At 37.3% G+C, this 19,202-nt stretch overlaps 1 protein-coding gene across 2 annotated transcripts in view; it reads left to right on the forward strand.

Moving 5' to 3' along the window:
- Positions 1-17,401, forward strand: part of XIRP2 (xin actin binding repeat containing 2) — a 74,620-nt gene extending 57,219 nt beyond the window's left edge. Inside the window, exons 7-9 of one of the 2 annotated variants that reach the window (XM_047772802.1) lie at positions 306-9,660; positions 11,986-12,119; positions 15,536-15,632. In XM_047772802.1, the coding sequence (XP_047628758.1) occupies positions 306-9,660; positions 11,986-12,080 (9,450 nt within the window). In that variant the 3' untranslated portion in view covers positions 12,081-12,119; positions 15,536-15,632. Of the gene's footprint in view, positions 1-305; positions 9,661-11,985; positions 12,120-15,535 lie in introns of both variants that reach the window. The other variant, XM_047772803.1, reaches the window with a different exon arrangement.
- Positions 17,402-19,202: the final 1,801 nt, after the last annotated feature.

Consider the following 19,202-nt stretch of genomic DNA (forward strand, 5'->3'; position numbering starts at 1 on the left):
TTCCCTCTAGATTACTCTGCATAGCACATTAAGTAAAGGAAAAAATAATCAAGATTATGTGTAAATGTTAAAATACGGAGTCGCTGATGTATTGAATGCGGAATATAACTCTAAAAGTGCAAATGGATTACAGGAAAGATAGTAACAAGCCCTGAATATTGTTCCTAGGTAGGTCTCCCAATGGAGTCTATCACCTGTTCTTCCCAATGGAGATGTTATAGCAAGTGGCCAGGTGAAGGGCAGTGCCTAGAAAGTCTCCACCATTATACTCATCTTTATAAGATTTGATTTTTTCTCCCTTAAAGATTATTGAAAGTGAATATGAAGAGACTTTAAAGCCATCATCGCTTGTGGCTACCTCTTCCACTTCTTGCACGTCAACCAGCCAAAGGAAGGAAACATCAGCCACAAGATACAGTGACCACAGAGCCACTTCCTCAATTCTGGCACAAGTTAATGCCACTCCTTCAGGAAAGATAGAAGAATTTCCTCCTCCCCCGCCTGATCTACTTCAAACTCCAATAGATGTGACAGCATTTTCCCAGTCCCCTGAACTCCCCAATCCTCCTAGAATACCACCAGTTCCCAAAGAATTATATTCCAAGCAAAGAAATTTGTATGAATTAAACCGTTTATACAAACACATCCATCCTGAGTTAAGAAAAAACTTAGAAAAAGATTATATCAGTGAGGTTTCTGAGATTGTTTCACATCAAGTGAACCCAGGAAGCTCAGCTTCAGCAGATGTGCAACAAGCCCGGTATGTTTTTGAAAATGTGAATGACAGTTCTCAAAAAGATATGAACTCTGGAAGAGAACACTTGGAATGGGATGAAATTCTGAAGGGGGAGGTGCAGTCCATGAGATGGATATTTGAGAATCAGCCTTTAGATTCTATTAACAATGGTTCACCAGATGAAGATAACATCTCCAAAGGCATTGCCGATCAAGAAATCATTGCTGGTGGTGATGTGAAATATACCACATGGATGTTTGAAACTCAACCCATTGATACTCTGGGGGATCATTCTTCTGGCACTGAAGAAAATGCTGAGAAAATTCCGGAACTAGCCAGAGGAGATGTCCGCACAGCTCGGTGGATGTTTGAAACAAAGTCATTAGACTCAATGAATAAAATGCATCAAACTCAAGAAGAATCAGAAGTAACTGCCATAAAGGACATAACGAGGGGGGATGTCAAGACTGTGAGATACATGTTTGAAACTCAACATCTGGATCAACTTGGACAGCTCCACTCAGTAGACGAGGGACACCTACTGCAACTCAGGTCTGAGCTCAAAGAAATTAAGGGAAACGTTAAGAGAAGTATAAAATGTTTTGAAACTCAACCATTATATGTTATTAGAGATGGCTCAGGTCAAATGCTAGAAATTAAAACTGTTCACAGAGAAGATATTGAAAAGGGGGATGTAAGAACAGCACGTTGGATGTTTGAAACACAACCCTTAGACACAATTAACAAGAACATAACAGAAATTAAAGTCATCAGAGGAATATCCATGGAAGAAAATATCAAAGGTGGGGTGAGTAGGGCAAAGTGGTTATTTGAAACTCAACCTTTGGAGAAAATCAAAGAAGAGTCAGAAGAGGTCATCACTGAAAGGGAAACAATAATAGGTACTGATGTCTCTAGAAAGTGTTGGATGTTTGAAACACAACCATTAGATATTCTAAAAGAAGTTCCTAACACAGACCCTATAAGATCTGAAGAGATAATAGGGGGTGATGTACAAACTACTAAGCATCTATTTGAAACACTTCCAATAGAGGCTTTAAAAGACAGCCCTGATGTAGGAAAACTTGAAAAAATTACTGCTTCTGAAAAAGAAAAGGGGGATGTTAAGCACCAAAAATGGATTTTTGAAACCCAACCTCTGGAAGAGATTAGAGAAGACAAAAAAGAGTATGTAAAAACAGTGAAACTAGAAGAAGTTGACAGAGGAGATGTAAGGAATTACACACATATCTTTGAATCAAACAACTTAATGAAATTCGATGCATCACATAAAATAGAGGTGGAAGGCATCACAAGAGGTGCTGTAGAGTTAAATAAATCACTCTTTGAAACCACGCCATTATATGCCATTCAAGATCACCTTGGAAAATATCATCAAGTAAAGACAGTGCAGCAAGAAGAAATCCTAAGAGGTGATGTAAGAAGCTGTAGGTGGCTTTTTGAAACAAGGCCCATTGACCAGTTTGATGAAAGCATTCATAAATATCAGATTATTAGAGGAATCTCTGCTCAAGAAATACAGGCTGGGAATGTGAAATCTGCTAAATGGCTGTTTGAAACCCAACCTCTTGATTCAATTAAATATTTTAGTAATATGGAAGAAGTAGAAAGTAAAACTGAACAAGCTACAGATATTGTTAAAGGGGATGTCAAAAACTGTAGATGGCTTTTTGAAACCCAGCCAATGGAGTCTCTTTATGAAAAAGTTTCACCAATGACTGGCAATGAAGAAATTCATAAGGGAGATGTCAAAGCCTGTACTTGGCTCTTTGAAACGCAGCCACTTGATACCATAAAAGATGACTCTGAAGCAACAGTCAAATTGCAAACTGTAAAACAAGAGGAAATCCATGGTGGAGATGTACGTACAGCATGTTTTCTTTTTGAGACAGAAAACTTGGACAGCATACAAGGAGAAGAAGGAAAGGCAATCAAGGCCGTGGAAATAGATATCCAAGCTGGGGATGTCTCCAGCATACGGCATAAATTTGAAAATCAGTCCTTAGATTCTATAAGTTCCAGTTCAGAAGAAGTTTTGAAAAAGATCAAAACCCTGAAGACTGAAGATATTCAAAAAGGCAATGTTTTAAATTGTAGGTGGCTTTTTGAAAACCAACCAATTGATATGATAAAAGAAAGCCAAGAAGGGGCTGAATTAGTTAAGACAGTGACAGACATACAAGGTGGAGATGTAAGAAAGGGGTGCTTTATTTTTGAGACTTTTTCTTTGGATGAGATTAAAGAAGAATCTGACTACATTAGCACCAAGAAAGCAATTACTGAGGAAGTAATGAAGGGTGATGTAAAAAGCTACAGAATGCTCTTTGAAACTCAGCCACTTTATGCAATTCAAGATAGAGAAGGGTTTTATCATGAAGTGACAACAGTTAAAAAGGAAGAGGTAATTCATGGAGATGTACGAGGGACAAGGTGGCTTTTTGAAACAAAGCCATTAGACTCAATTAATGAATCAGAGACTGTGTATGTTATTAAATCTGTCACACAGGAAGACATTCAGAAGGGAGATGTTAGTTCTGTTAGATACAGATTTGAAACCCAGCCACTGGATCAGATTTCAGAAGAATCGCATGCTATTGCGCCCACCGTGGACTCTATTCAAGGTGGGGATGTAAAGACAAGTAAAAAGTTTTTTGAGTCTGAAAATGTGGATAAAAATACGTATATAAGAACAGTAAGCGTCAATGAAATACAAAAGGGCAATGTTAAAACATCTACTTGGCTATTTGAGACCCATACTCTAGATGAGCTGAGAGGAGAAGGATCAGAATATGAAAATATCAAAACTGTCACCCAGGAAGATATGCAGAAAGGTGATGTGAAGCAGGCAGTATGGCTTTTTGAAAATCAAACCTTGGATTCCATTAAAGAAGCAGAGGAAAGCATCACAAAAATCACCAAGGAAGAAATCCCTCCTTCTGATGTTAAGACAACTACGTGGCTCTTTGAAACTACACCCCTTCATGAATTTACTGAAAACAGGGTAGAAAAGGTGGAAATTATTGGCAAGAGCATTAAAGAAACCTTAGAAGAACTTTACTCGCAAAAAGTTATTGAGGCTCCTGGCATCATCATTGAAGCGGACGAGGTTGGGGACGTTCGAATGGCAAAATACAAGCTCATGAATCAAGCATCTCCTGAGGTACAGAAAGAAGAAATTATCAGAGTTGATATCAAAAATATAATGGTGAACCTACTTTCCAAAAGAGACTGTACAAAAAGAGAGATTTTGGTTAGTGAGGAAGAGAAGGGAAATGTTAATTTGACCAAAACTCAATTATTAAACAGATCAACAGAGTTTCATGCTGAAAAAGAAGAGATAGTGAGTGGTGATGTACAACAAGCAATAAAAAATCTGTTCTCCCAGAAAAGTTCTGTAAAGAAAGGCATTTTAATTCAGGAAGATGAAAGAGGAGATATTAACATGACTATCTATTGCCTCCTTCATGAAAATGCTGGTGACACAACTGAGCGTGAAGAAGTAATAGGGGGTGATGTAAAACGTACCATTCATAACTTGCTATCTTCCATATCAAACCATAAGATATATGAAAGGGCTAAAATTGATGCCTCTGAGAGGGGGAATGTTCAGTTTTTTACAACATGCATAGAAACAGGAGCTTTGGATTATCTCAGACAACTCCAGACAGGATCAAATGAAACACCAACAGCTAGGAAACAAGAAAAAGAGGAAGAAATCATTGGTGGTGATGTAGAAGGCACAAAACTATTATTAAAGAAAAGGCAGTCTCAGGTTGAGCGTACTGTTAATGAAACTGACATCATCCCAGGAGATGTGCATAATACAGTTAAGGTTTTTATGACAGAGCCTCCGAGTACATCTAGTAAGATACCCAAAGAAGAAATTTTGAGAGGTGATTTGAAATCAACCCTAAATTCCCTCAGCCAGGCTATCAATCAGAAAACAACAGCTAAAACAGAAGAAATTATAAAAGGTGACATGCTGACTACACTCAAGTCACTTAATGAATCAAGCCAGAAATGGAAAGGATCTAAGCAGCCTGATGTTGTCCCTGGGGATATCGAGAAAACCATCGAATACCTTGAAAAGACTGCAAATACGAGGACAGAAATCCTGAAAAAGGAGCTTCTCCGAGATGACCTTGAAGCATCGTTAAGGAATCTTAAAGACACACACAAAGCTTTCAAAGAAGTAAATAAAAAATGTATAATCAAAGAAGATGTGCAATCTGTGATGGTAGGATCTAAAGAAGAGCAGAAAACTGAGATTCATCAGGAGGCTGTCCAGAGGGACAAAAAAAGCATTCTTCAGCCAAGACCAGGACCATTTGAGCCAGCATCCAGATGGCAGGGGGAAAAGGACCTTCCCAATCGTACTACAGGTAGATCTGGTCATGGGGATTTAACAGAAGAAAGAACCGAGGCAAATCTTCCCAAAGCCCCCAAAGGCACTGTCAAGATTGTCGTAGATCGTGAACAAAACAATGATGCTCTTGAGAAAAACCTGAGAAGGCTATCTAATTCACACCACAAATCTACTAAAAAGGTGCTGGAATCAGGGGACAGAATGGGTGTTTGGACTGATAATACAGCAGAGCAACACCTTAGGGATGAACATGTGAGCAGACAATTGACTTCAACTGCGTCACATAGGGAAAATCTAAAAACCAAGGAATCAGAGACAGTGAGAGAACAGAAGGATTCTGTCTCTAACTCTGTGCAATCTATTGATAAAACCATGGGAAAGCAACAGACTCAAACTTGGGAACTGAGGAATGACCACCAGAAGATTGAGGCTCTCTCTGTTAAGAGTACTAAAGGTACAAAAAACATGAACATATCAACAAGCACACAAAGCTCTAAGCCCAGTTTTACCCAGGGTACAGTCAACAAGATGGTTGGAGAAACATGTGACGTTTCAGGAGACTTTCAGAAGCAGACTTTGTTTAAGCAAGAAATGCAGTATTCTAATAAAGATATAAAGAAAAAGAATGTGAACCCTCAACCAGTGTGGCAGACTTTGCCTACAGATCAAGACATGTCAAATTTAACAGAAGTGAAATTCTCCCCAAAAAGCCACAGTAAATTTAAGGCAACTGACCAAAAGCAGACAGATATTCATCTGAAGAACCAGGATTTTCTAATGAGGACAAATACTTCCACAGACTTAAAAATGGCAATGGAAATGTCCTTTAATCCAACCAAATTTAACCCTGAAAATAATGCCAAAGATAGTGAGTTCCCTCTTCCACCTCCATCTCCACCACCTCCTCCACCTTCCAATGCATCATCTGAAGTTGAATTTCCCCTTCCTCCTCCACCTCCTTTACTGATGTTGCCTGAAAAAAATGTGTTTCCTCCTTCACTGTCCACAGAAAAGATAAAGGCTGAATTTGAAAACTTCCCAGGCCTCCCTCTTCCTCCACCACCAGCAGATGAGAAATCTGAAAGAGAATGTCTATCAATGTTTCCACCACCTCCTCCTCCTCTGACTCCTTCTCTAAAACCAGCATATCTTCCTTCCTCTTCTATTCAAGAAAAGCACAGTGGAACATTCATACAATATTCCCAAGAAGAAGCCTCAAGCGATCAGGCTAAAATCATGACAGAAAAATCAGGAGGACGTTTGCCACCTCCCACACTCCCCAAACCCAAATTTCCAAAGTGGATAGAAGACAAAAAGAATCATAGTCCCCCACAAATTGAATTAGAAAACTCACTGCCAGGTATGGAATGTAAAATGACTTCCTCAAAGGATCAGAAAAGAGTAATAATGGCAACTGGCAGTGAACACAGAGAAACAAAACAGAATGTATGTAGGAAAAGTCTTGATAAAAGAAAACAATTATCTATGGACTCTACAAGGTCTTTCTCACAGACAGTTCCAGAAACTTCACCACCCAAGGAAAAACTGATAACACCTCTGATAAAATCTCATTCATTTCCAGCGGGTTCAGGACAGCAAAGTCCAAAACCTTATATGAGAAAATTTAAGACACCTTTAATGATTGCTGAGGAAAAATACAGACAACAAAGAGAAGAGCTTGAGAAACAGAAACAGGAGAGTTCTTGCTACAACATAATCAAAAGAGAAAGCCTAAGTAGAAACATATCAGAGTTGAACAGGGAGGTGCTGTTACAGGAAACAAAGGAGGAGGTTCCCCTATCTGGAATGGATTTAGGGGTCACTGTGGCCCAAACCAACCCAGCACCTCAAAATCTTTCTCCGGTGCTAGAAATGTGTACTGATAACCAGATCTCCACAACACCAACAGTGACAGTTGCTGCCAAGAGGCTCCAAATTGTTCCAGCAGCTTTGGAAGACAAAGATACCATGAAAAAGGAAGTTTTGCAGAGCTCAAGGGACATGATCCAATCTAAAGCATCTTGTGAAACTATACAGAGTCACCAAGACTGTAGTATACAACAAACACAACAGAAGTATCTGGAGCAACTGCACTTGCCCCAAAGCAAACCAATTTCCCCCAGTTTCAAAGTGAAAACCATCAAGCTTCCAACTCTAGATCATAAGTTGGGTGAAACAAACCACAGCTATGAAAACAATAAAATCCATGACATTGATGTTCAAACCATTACCAAACAACAGTACCAGGAGACCGAGAAAACAGAAGCAAGGACTGAATGTAGCAATAAGCAATCTGTGGCTGAAAAATATTATCAGTTACCTAAGAAGGAGAAAAGAGTAACAATAAAGTTGCCTACAGAATCCACAGAGAAAACCCATGAGAGTAAGCTCCATCTAGCTCATGAGGCACATAAAGAATTTAGAGAATCTGAGAATAGGAAACTTCCAGGATGTGAAGAAACAATTCAGGGACCACCAGTGATTGGTCCCAAGAAAGAGAGACTAATAGTCGAGCAAAAACAAGAAAATTTGAATAAATCAGCCCAGAAGGTAGTCAAACAAAAGGTTACTGATGCACATCTTGATTCACAGACTCAGAATTCTCAGCAAATACAAATACCCACTTCTGAAAGTCAAGTTGAACATAAAAAATTGCCCCAGCCATATAATAATCTGCAGGAAGAAAAATGTCTTAGCATCAAGGGCATGCAACAGAAGCAAGTCTTTTCTAATACTAAAGATTCAAAGCAAGAGATTACACAGAACAAATCTTTATTTTCCTCTGTGAAAGAATCCCAGCAAGATGATGGAAAATGTGCTGTAAATATATTGGAATTCTTGAGAAAACGTGAAGAACTACAACAGATTTTGTCTAGGGTAAAAGAGTTTGAAGCAGAGCCAGATAAAAATGGCCTTACAACATTTCAGACACTGTTAAATATTATTCCGGTATGGCTATTAAGTGAAGAAAAAAGAGAATATGGAATTCGCATCGCTATGGAGAACAACATAGAAAAAATCAAAGAAGAAATAACGCATATTAAAACTCAGGCAGAGGATATGCTTGTGTCCTGTGAAAATATAATTCAAACAGCCATGATATCCTCTAAAGCAGAAAAGCAGACAAATAAAGCTACCAGTCTTAATGAAACATTATGTAAAGTCTCTAATGCTAATGCCAGCTATAATAAAAACACTGAGCAGAAGGAAAATACGATTGCAGAAAAAACGGAGCGGCACCAAGTAGCAACACATCAAGAAGCAACTACTCATCATCATGTGAAAACCCATCAGGAAATTAAACTAGATGATATCAAGGTTTCTCCTCCCTCTTTAAAAACACGGCCACCATCACCAACTTTCATAACCATCGAGTCTACTGCCCGGCGAACAGAAACCTCGACAAAGGATGAGCTTTCCCAGTCCCCTAAAAAGGACAGTTTTGCTGAACCAAGACCCATGTCACAACCCTCTAGAATTCACAGAACAAATACCTCCCCTTCTCCACCCAAGAGTCGCTCTGAACAACTCATCAAACTCAAAGACACCACGGCGAAGTTATCCAGAGGGACCGTCCCGTGTTCATCAACAACCCCGGTTCCTATAGTGGAGAAGAGATCTGAGATCATCACGTCTCCTGCAACACTTCGTCGTCAAATTAAGATTGAGACTCGCGGTAGGGACTCTCCCCCTACAATCACAATACCTATAGGCGTAAATCACACTGATAGTGGTTCCTTCAGAGAATCCGTGGAAGCTCAAGAAGAAGTTAGGAAAGTGGAGAAAAGGGCGACTTATGTTCACAAAGACGGAGTAAGTTCCACTAAACACATAGTGCCGGATACTGAGAGCTATGACGCGGTCGAAATCATCCGCAAAGTCGAAGGGCCTCGCCTGTCCGAGCACACTCAGAGATACGAAGCGGCCAACCGGACTGTTCAGATGGGTGAAAACTTCATGAATGGCCATGAAAATGAAATAAACAGATGGTTCAGGGGATTTGAGGATGACCCAGTTTTTGAAGCAAAGTCGAATACAAGAGCTTATGCAAATGGAGAAGCAAACCATAATATGAAACAAGAAAGTCATACATTTTCCAAGGAGGAATATGGATTAACGTCCTTAGAAAACACTAGCTTTACTGGCTTTTCTTGCAATCGTCTGAGAGAGCTGCAAACAACGATTCCTGTTAAGCACCCCAGCCTACACTCTGAAACAAGGTCTCAAAGTGAACATTTCTCAGGTGTGGACGCATTTGAGAGTCAAGTTGTTGGGTCGAAGATGACAGTCTCTTCATCACATAGTTCAGAAGCTGGCAGATCTGGCTTTGACTTCAAGCATGCCCCACCAACTTATGAAGATGTCATTGCGGGACATATCTTAGATGTTTCTGATTCACCTAAAGAACTCAGTAGGAATTTTCAACAGAAATGGCAGGAGAGTGAAAGAGTTTTTAAAAACCTGGGATATGCCAGTTCAGGTTCTTCTGGGACTGAGATAAACACCACCTTCCAGGAGGAATCTGCATTTCTCAGTGGTAAATGAGCTTGCAAACAGTGAAGTAAGATTAACCCACTTAAAGGCACATGTTCCATAACTAAGAGGATTTGCAGTTAAAAGAGTACATGGAAAGAACTAAACAACCTAACCTAAAACTAACAGCTTTCCCTGGTTGTTGATATCCTTCCCTTTATAATGCTTGCTCTTAACTGCTTTCTCTTTACAAATGTATTCAACATGGTTCATCTGCACTGTGTGAGACTAACAAATACTGCAGTAGATTTCTGAGAGCTGTGTTTGGCAAGGTAAATAAGGCTTTGGATAAAGTAGCAGGTATAATAATCATTGTTATGGTGATAGGATTATTATGTTAATAATTGCATACCATTACCACATAATGGATATTTCTTATTAAAAGCTATTATTTCATCCACTTATTAAAGACAATGTTAGGTAATATTCCTTGACCTACCATTGACGTATTTTTAACTGCCAGACTCAGGTATTTGCATTAGAATTCAATACAACCTGGTAATAATCCAAGAAACAATTTACACTCTTCATATGTACTTTAAGGATTTTTATTTATTGGGATCTTGGGGCAAAGTGTAGGTATGGAATTAGACGTTTTGCATTTTTAATTACTGTCACTGAGATGGATGGATTAGAGAAAGCTAATGCCACTGTTTTTTTTTTTTTTCCCTATAACTGATTTTTTTTTCACCTTTCTTAAACCCCAAATTACAGCTGATTTGGTCTCATTCACAGATGAATGTGGACAATAATTTCAAAATGGGGCTATATTTGGAAGGAGGGAGATTTAAAACATTTGCCCTTAGTACAAATTTTTTAACATCAGAGAACAGCTCATTTCTATTTTCCTACTTTTTACAATTAATGAGGCTTCACAATAAAAAATTTGACATCATGTTGTCCATTCTTTCAGACAGATCAAAAGAAATAGCAAGCTTAAAATAAAATTAAAAAAAACTTCTGAAACTAATAATTATTCTTCTGTCATATTTGCAACATATGTGTCTAGCTTATCAGGTTAATATGATGTCTTAATGTATTTGCTTCTGGCATAATTAGACAAAGCTGTCTAATTTCAAATGCTCAATTTCTGTTAGGATAACTAAAAACATAAAAAACACAAGGGGAAACTGGCATTAAATATAGAATATGTTTCCTATTAGAACCAAATAAAAAAAGACTTCTCAGTACCCAAATTGAGCATCAAAGCATTAAAATATATATATCAATTTATATAAAGAACATCAAGGAGTTCCTATCGTGGCTCAGTGGAAACGACTCTGACTAGTATCCATGAGGACTCAGGTTTGATCCCTGGCCTCTCTCAGTGGGTTAAGGATCCAGCGTTGCCATGAGCTGTGGTATAGGTCACAGAAGCAACTTAGATCTGGCATTGCTGTGACTGTGGCATAGGCCAGCAGCTACAACTCTGATTCACCTGCTAGCTAGGGAACCTCCATATTCCACAGGTGTGGCCCTAAAGAGACAAAAAAAAAAATTGAGCATATATGCTTTTATATATAACTACTATGAAAGCTTAGCTATTCTCACAGGATCATTGTGAGGAATAAAACACAGGTGAAAGTCCTGTATTAGTTTTGAACCACCATGCAAACACAGGTTAATAATATAATTACTATGATTCATAGAAGCTGGCTTTCACATGCCACAGCAGCATGTGGTAGTAGGTAAAGCGAGGGAAGAAGTAGAAAGATCATATGAGGCAACTATAAGAATCCCCAAAGCCTTAAAATCTTAAACTATTTAGATTGAGGACAAACAGGCTTTAACATTACAATGTATTTAGGAGTCTCTTTGTCTTAAAGTTAGGAATTGAGGTCCATAGAGCCAACACTAAGACAGCAAGAAAATATTTAAACAAATACAATTATCAGCTGAAAAAGTACATACATGTTTTAGAAAAATCTCTTCAGAATGCTTTAAAAATGAAAATTTTGGACCAAGTGAGGAGTAAACATTTATAGGGAAAATTTGGTTATTTAGAATGGTAAGTACTTTCAGGACTTCTCATGGCTGAGTTTCCTATATATTCTGTTTAATGTATTAGAGTTAATGAACACATTTTACTCATGTATGTTTCCTTAAATAATAAAAAAAAAAATCACCTTGCACAACGAATAAATAGTAGAGACACCAGACCAAAGATGATTGTACCAGAGCCTCAAGTCTGATGGCAATCTAGGGCAGTAGTCTTAGAGTTTTCTACTCTTAACTGCATGGCCCATTAATATGCTACTGTTGTTTGTTTTGTTTTTACAATGTGAATGAAGACAATATTACATAAGCTTTTCTAAATTTTTATTTTTAGAAACTGCAACACCAGGACAAGGAAACATGTACACTTTGTCAAAAGACAGTTTATCCAATGGAGTGCCTAGTAGCAGACAGGCAGAGTTTTCATAAATCCTGCTTCCGCTGCCACCATTGCAACAGTAAACTGAGGTAAAATGGTTTGTGGTCTGGGGCACAAATATTCAAAGAGCCTGAAGTGTGCTTATAACATCATGTGTCTAGAAAGATGTCTCCCAGTGATAAGAAAATTTACATGATGGTTTAATTAATTTAATTAATTAATGTGATGGTTTCTTATCATTTGGAAATAACCACTTTTAAAATATCTTAATATTTTCATAAACCCACAGATTTATACATATTTGATTGATTTCAATCAGATGCAGTTATTATCATTACTGAAGCTCAAATTTTTCTATCCCTGGCCAGGGGAAGCCACTTCAAGTTTTCTCTGAATCCTTTTGACAAGACTGTAGTCATCTTTCAGAGCTTCCTCGTTATCTGATAGGACTAGGTGTCTCATGCTTGTACCTTTAGTGGCCCAGAATCAGTCACTTCTCCAAGCCTTGGTTTCCTTTAGTAAGAAGTGACATTTCAAGACTGCAATCTTGATGCTCTTTCTCCCGGGTTGGTCACTATTTCTAAGCCTTTTTAGTGTTAAGAACTAATAAATATTTATATATAAAGAAAAAATATATCATGAATTCATAGCGATGCTTCCAAATTGAATTCAAAATGGCATTGCTTTTGCTTCACCTTTTCTCTATTACATCTGTATTTCCTTTCTTCCACTTCAGGACTTCTGGTTCTGAAAAACAGAGGAGATAATAGAACTAGAACATCCTATATTGATTTGGACAACAGTTTTAGGATAACAAAACTATCAGCACCACAATTTGATTATCAAAGCATTCAAAAATTGCATTTGCTCCCCTGATCACCCACATCCCATTTTTTTAAGTTGATGCATTATGTTTTTGGTATAATAGTATAGAGACATTACATGTCATATTATCTCTTTCTGTTCTTATTTTATCTTAGTTTATAGGTAACAATTTATTTACTGCTTATCAAGAATCTTTACGTTGATGTTTCCATAGTCATTCTGGTTGTTCACGCTTACTTTCAAGTAGATTCCTCAGAAATGGCTCATGGAAACTTTATTCCTTGGGCTCTTACATGCTGATAACATTTTGTGAGCTTTACAATGAAGGTAAGCTTTGCTGATAGTAAAATCCTTGGCTTACATTTTCTTTCATTGAGTATTTTCAATCCACTATTTCATTTTCTTCTGCCATGAAGTGTTGGGAAGACCTGATAATTAATTTTCCTCCCTTATAACTAAAATGCTCTTTTTTTTCTTTTTAGATACATAGAGGTTTTTTTTCAAACCAGTGTGCTCTTTGAATATATAATTTCACTTCATACTCTTTTTTCATTTATGATTAGAATTTTTATCTTTTTATTTTTCTTGTTTTCTTAAGATGTTTTCTATTGGTTTGCTCTTGTATTTCTTTATCTTTTTCTTTTTCTTTTTTTTTTTTTTCTTTTCAGGGCCACACCCACGGCATATGGAAGTTCCCAGTCTAGGGGTCGAATCAGAGCTTCAGCTCCCAGCCTACAACACAGGCAATGTGGAATCCAAGCCACGTCTGTGACCTACACCACACTTCATTGCAATGCTAGATCCTTAACCCACTGAGCAGGGCCAGGGCTCAAATTGGAGTACTCATAGCTGCTTATTGGGTTCATTACCGCTGAGCCACAATGGGAACTCCATGCTCTTGTTATTTCTTTTAGTTTAGTTCTTATTGCTGACATGTTTGTTTTTTTTCCTATTATTTCCGTATTTTCCCTCATCTCTGACACCTTGTTTATGACTTTTTCTAATTACAGTTCATGCTGTTCTTTCAGGTCTTTTATCATTTTCTTAATGTCTTTTAGCTCATTTTCAAATACTAAGTTGAAATTTTGATGTTTTGAGAACGTGTTTTTGTAGCATATTTTCATTGTCTGCGGTGATGCAATGTTCTTTATTCTTTTATTTCTTATAGTAACTTTGTGTAATATTTGGTCTTGATTCTTTTCTGTTGCTCATTTTTATGTGGAAAGAAGCAAAATTCAGGATGGTTTTCCCAACTTCACAGAGCTACCTCTTCTAGTTTTCAAAATTGTTCAGAAAACTATGATGAAAAAAAAATGATGGCTTGATTTCTGGGACCTCCTGCCTTGGTTCCTCTCCCTCATGTTGATTAGGACCTTCTTTTTCATTTCTGTCATCATTCTCTATCTCAGTTTTGATTCCACTCCCAAATTGTTTTTATCAAGGGAGGGTCTTGTTCTGAGAGGAGATCTCAGTGGGTCAGTTTTGCGTTTGGCTTTGCTAGCTTTTTCAGCCTTTCCTACCACAGGGCCCTTGTACTCGTTGGATATTGGAAAGGAGAAAATCCCTCCCAAAGTCAACTGCTGTTCTAATTGGTATGTAGCACTTTCCAAAAAATATGATTGGCTATTTTGTGGTCTCATATTGTCAGATTCATCACATACTTTCCTTCCTCACTCTGCTGTCACAGATACAGATGCTACTCTTATGCTAGTCTTATAGTTGCTGATGGTTTGTCCTTTACTCCTTATATTTTGGGGTTGGTGGAGATTCCTTGTCACTTTAGTTGTGTTATAATCTTATTCTTATGTTTTAAATTTTGCTCTCGGAGTTCCCGTCATGGCACAGTGGTTAACGAATCCGACTAGGAACCATGAGGTTGCGGGTTCGGTCCCTGCCCTTGCTCAGTGAGTTAACGATCCGGCGTTGCCGTGAGCTGTGGTGTAGGTTGCAGACGTGGCTCAGATCCCGCGTTGCTGTGGCTCTGGTGTAGGCCGGTGGCTACAGCTCCAATTGGACCCCTAGCCTGGGAATCTCCACATGCAGCGGGAGCGGCCCAAGAAATAGCAAAAAGACAAAAAATAAATAAATAAATAAATAAAAATAAATAAATTTTGCTCTCTATTTTTAGGTGGAGATTCAGAGATATTCAAAAATAATGCTGCCGCCTTTGACTAAATTTGATCTTAATTTTAACAGGCACTCTATCTGTTGATCTCTCCAAAGAGACCAGATGAAAAATTGCATAGGCAAGCTTTCCAGTTCATTCAAAATCCAGTTAAAAAGGACATTCAAATAGTTGATTTTTGCATGTGTGCAAGTCAGGATTTATTGAAAATTGCAACCCCTTGCATAAATCACTGAGTTAGCAAAGATTTACTGCTATCATTTTACACCATCTATAACTACATATGCATTACACTATCACACCTATTATACCAATACCTGACATACAGCCTGAAATGCTAAATACTGAAAGACAAGTATCATGTAATGCATTAGTGGTGACTATTACCTGATAGGAATGTTCAATTAATGAGCACATTTCTATTGCCAGTAAGTTAATAGCACTGAATCTCTGACTCATTCTTGAAATAATTAATTCCCTAATTCCCTGTGAATTTGTAGTATATGTGTACATGTATATATATAGAATGTTAAATTTTTTTTTTCTTTTTGGCAGTTTGGGAAATTATGCATCACTTCATGGACAAATATATTGTAAACCTCACTTTAAACAGCTTTTCAAATCTAAAGGAAATTATGATGAAGGTTTTGGACACAAACAGCATAAAGATCGATGGAATTGCAAAAAGCAAAGCAGCTCAGTTGACTTTACTCCTAATGAAAAACCAAATATGCGTAAAAACAGTGCGGAAAATACCCCCCTGCTTGGAGAGCTTAATACACATTTAGATGCTGGTAACAGTGAAGGGCAAAGGGATGATTTGAGAAAATGTGGGGAAAGGGGAAAATTAAAAATCATTTGGCCCCCTTCCAAGGAGATGACTAAGAAAACCTTCCCCCTTGAGGAAGAGCTCAAATTGTGTAAGCCTAAATGGCCACCAGAAATGACAACCCTTACATCTGCTGAATTTGAAAGTGAGTCACTGATAGACCACTTGAAAACTGTGGAAAATAAAGGCCAGGAGCAAGATAACACTTCTTTCCTGCAGCCATATCTGCAACCCATCCACCTAAGTCAGAAAGAGGATGTTACGGGAATCAAAGAAGTGGAAATGTATGAAGCAAGAAAAGATGAGAAGAAAGAAGGAAATAAGAATGTGCAAGATAAGCTGAATGAGACCGAAGATACAAAGAGTAAGAGGAAAAGTGAAATGGATCTTAATGACAACAATAATGTGCAGAGTGCTGAGAAGGGGAAAAATGAAAAAACTAATGAACCTGATGGTGCAGACGTTTTACAGGTTCCTAACACTGATGATGAGGTGGTGGCAGAAGATCATAAAGAGAATTTGAATAAGAATAATAATAACAATTATGTAGCAGTCTCATATCTGAATAATTGCAGGCAGAAGACATCTATTTTAGAATTTCCACTGTCAAGTGAAGCACACTACACTGCAAATGAATACCAAATTGAAACCTTAGAAAATGCTTCTAGAATCTCAGAGTTACTTGGTATATTTGAATCAGAAAAGACTTACTCCAGTTATGTCCTAGCTATGGCTCTTGAAGAACAGACTGACAGAGCTACTGCTGGCAGTCCTGTACAGTCTGTCCCCAAGCCAGGCCTCAGTGATGGGATCACAGAAAAGGGGAAAAGTGCAATGCCCTCTTCAGATACAAATACGTTAAACATTAAAGGAAACCACTCAAATAACAAAAACCTACACTTCTTGTTTTCTAACACTGTGAAAATCGCTGCTTTTTCCAAGAAGAATGAGAAGATTTTTGAGCCTAATTTAATAGGTTCTGTAGAGCAAATTAAAACTATGCCATGTTATTTAAGAGAACTGGGGAAGGGCATGAGACACTGGCATGGTGAAACACTAGGAGCAGCACACACTAATGGAAACCAAAGTGCCAATGCTCCAAGAAGTGAATTTACAACTAAGTCTCCATTTCCCAGAGTTGACATCCAGTCGGAACAGCTCACTGTGGAAGAGCAAATTAAAAGGAATAGGTGCTACAGTGACACTGAGTAAAACATCTCTGGCCACCTGTAGTCCACACTCAGGCACCAAGAAATATCAATGTCCTGAAATAGGACTTTGGGGATTTTGATAACCTTTTGTTGAACTTGTAAACATAATGTTTGAAATCTTGTGTCTATCACAATGGGATATTCCTTGTATTACACTGTGATGTTTTTCATAATTTTAAATCTACTTTTATTCTGAATGGAATGAAGAGATGAAACAACATGGCTGTTTTCCTATCAAATGACACTTAAGTGTATTGCTTTGATTTCAACATGACAGATAAAATCATTGGTGACATTCTGTACTGCTGATATCATGACTCTTAAACTTTCTCTATAATTTCCGCTGAAATAAAACTATATCACCTGGGGTGCAAACCAAAATACTTGTGTTACTTTTTTATTTATTTCTGTACATGTTATCAAAGTATATATGTTTTCCATGATTTAGGAAGTCTTGGGGCAGGTGTTTATTGCACACACATACATACTCCTGGAAAAATTAAGTACTAAACCAAAGTCACAGTATTATTAGAAAATATAAACTAGTCTTTCTTTTTTATCTCTTTTTTAAAGATATGAGGAATATTAATTAATTAACCTATATTAAACTATATTGGGACATTCTATAAACGGTTAATTAAAAATATCAGTTTTCTTCAAAATGATGTGGAGTCTATATGCAGAAATCAACTGACCTGGATAAGTTTTAGAAGTTACTTAAATAAATTATGCCAATTGCCTTTTAATTGCTTACTATGTGCAATTGAGAAACATACAAACTGTTTCACCACATTTTGTTTGTCAAGGTTTTTATCAAACTTAATGGATACTGATTTTTTTCTGTTAGGAAAACATTGTCTTTTGAAAATTTGGCTTCTGAATTGTCTGCTAAATTTGCCTTTCTTCAAATGTATTTGATGATTCTGAGGAGAAAAAAAATAACATGAATATGAATGAGCTGCTTCACACTGATTTGGAGTATACACATATGAAACCAGCCTATCCCATACTTGATGACATGAGCATAAACCATTGCCTTTTTATCAAATACGAAACCAAAATGCTGTATTTTAAACTAGTTTCTTTTTAGAAATTATAACAATCCTCTCTTGTAAGTGTGTTCTCAACAGATACCTAACACCTACTTTATTAGTTTGCTAGGGCTGCCATACAAAGTACTACAGGCTGGAGGGTTTAAACAACAGACATTTATGTTCCCACAGTTCTAGAGGCTGGATGTTCAAGATCATGATCCCAACAGGACTGTTTTCTCCTGAGGCCTATCTCCTTGACTTGGCAGACAGTCACCCTCCCACTGTATCCTCACGTGGCCTTTCCTCTGTAAGGGCACACTGCTGATGTCACTTCCTCTTCCTATAAAGGCACAAGTTGTACCAGATTAGGGGCCCAGCCCTATGGCCTCATCTAACCTTAATTACCTCTATAAAAAATTTAACTCTATACCTATCTCCAAATATAGTCACACTGGAGGACATGGCCTCAAAATATAAATTTGTGGGGACAATTTTACCCAATTTAATTGAATATTGTGAAGGTCTGCCTAGAAAATAGCAAGCTATGGGGCTAAAATAGCAAATTTTTTGCTTAAATTGAATTATTGCATTTTTGCACTACTCTTCATATATTATTAATGACCCAGCATTATTTCCATAACCATTTATGCTAAGATTATGCAGTAAGTTTCCATAGAGAAAAAATAGTTTATGAATGACTGTGACATAACATCTTAATGTACGGTTTCTTAATGTCAGTACTGTTACAAAAGTGCCTTGCTTTACAAAATTTCTCACTTGGGACTCTGCTCCCTTAGTCTTGGTAGCCCATACCACTGTTCAATTGTTTTAAAATTTAGGATTAAAATAAGCTAATATACCCAGCAGGGAAAACAATAGAATATATGAATTATCCTTCTGCTTATATTTCATTCAATCAATAAAGTATTGTTTTAAAATAGTCTTTTATCAGAAATAGTATTATAATTATTGTTTATATTACTTTCCTTGGGTGACATGTAGGAGTTTTAAAAAACTCACATATGCTTAGAAATCCAAATATTGTTTTATTTAGTGATGACTATTGTTTCACTCTAATTATGACAAAATCTTTCAGTTAAATAAATAGCAAGCTTTTGGAGCCGAAGTATAGATAAACACAAAAATCC

The sequence above is a fragment of the Phacochoerus africanus genome, chromosome 3 (assembly GCF_016906955.1).
Source record: "Phacochoerus africanus isolate WHEZ1 chromosome 3, ROS_Pafr_v1, whole genome shotgun sequence".
Lineage (NCBI taxonomy): Eukaryota > Metazoa > Chordata > Mammalia > Artiodactyla > Suidae > Phacochoerus > Phacochoerus africanus.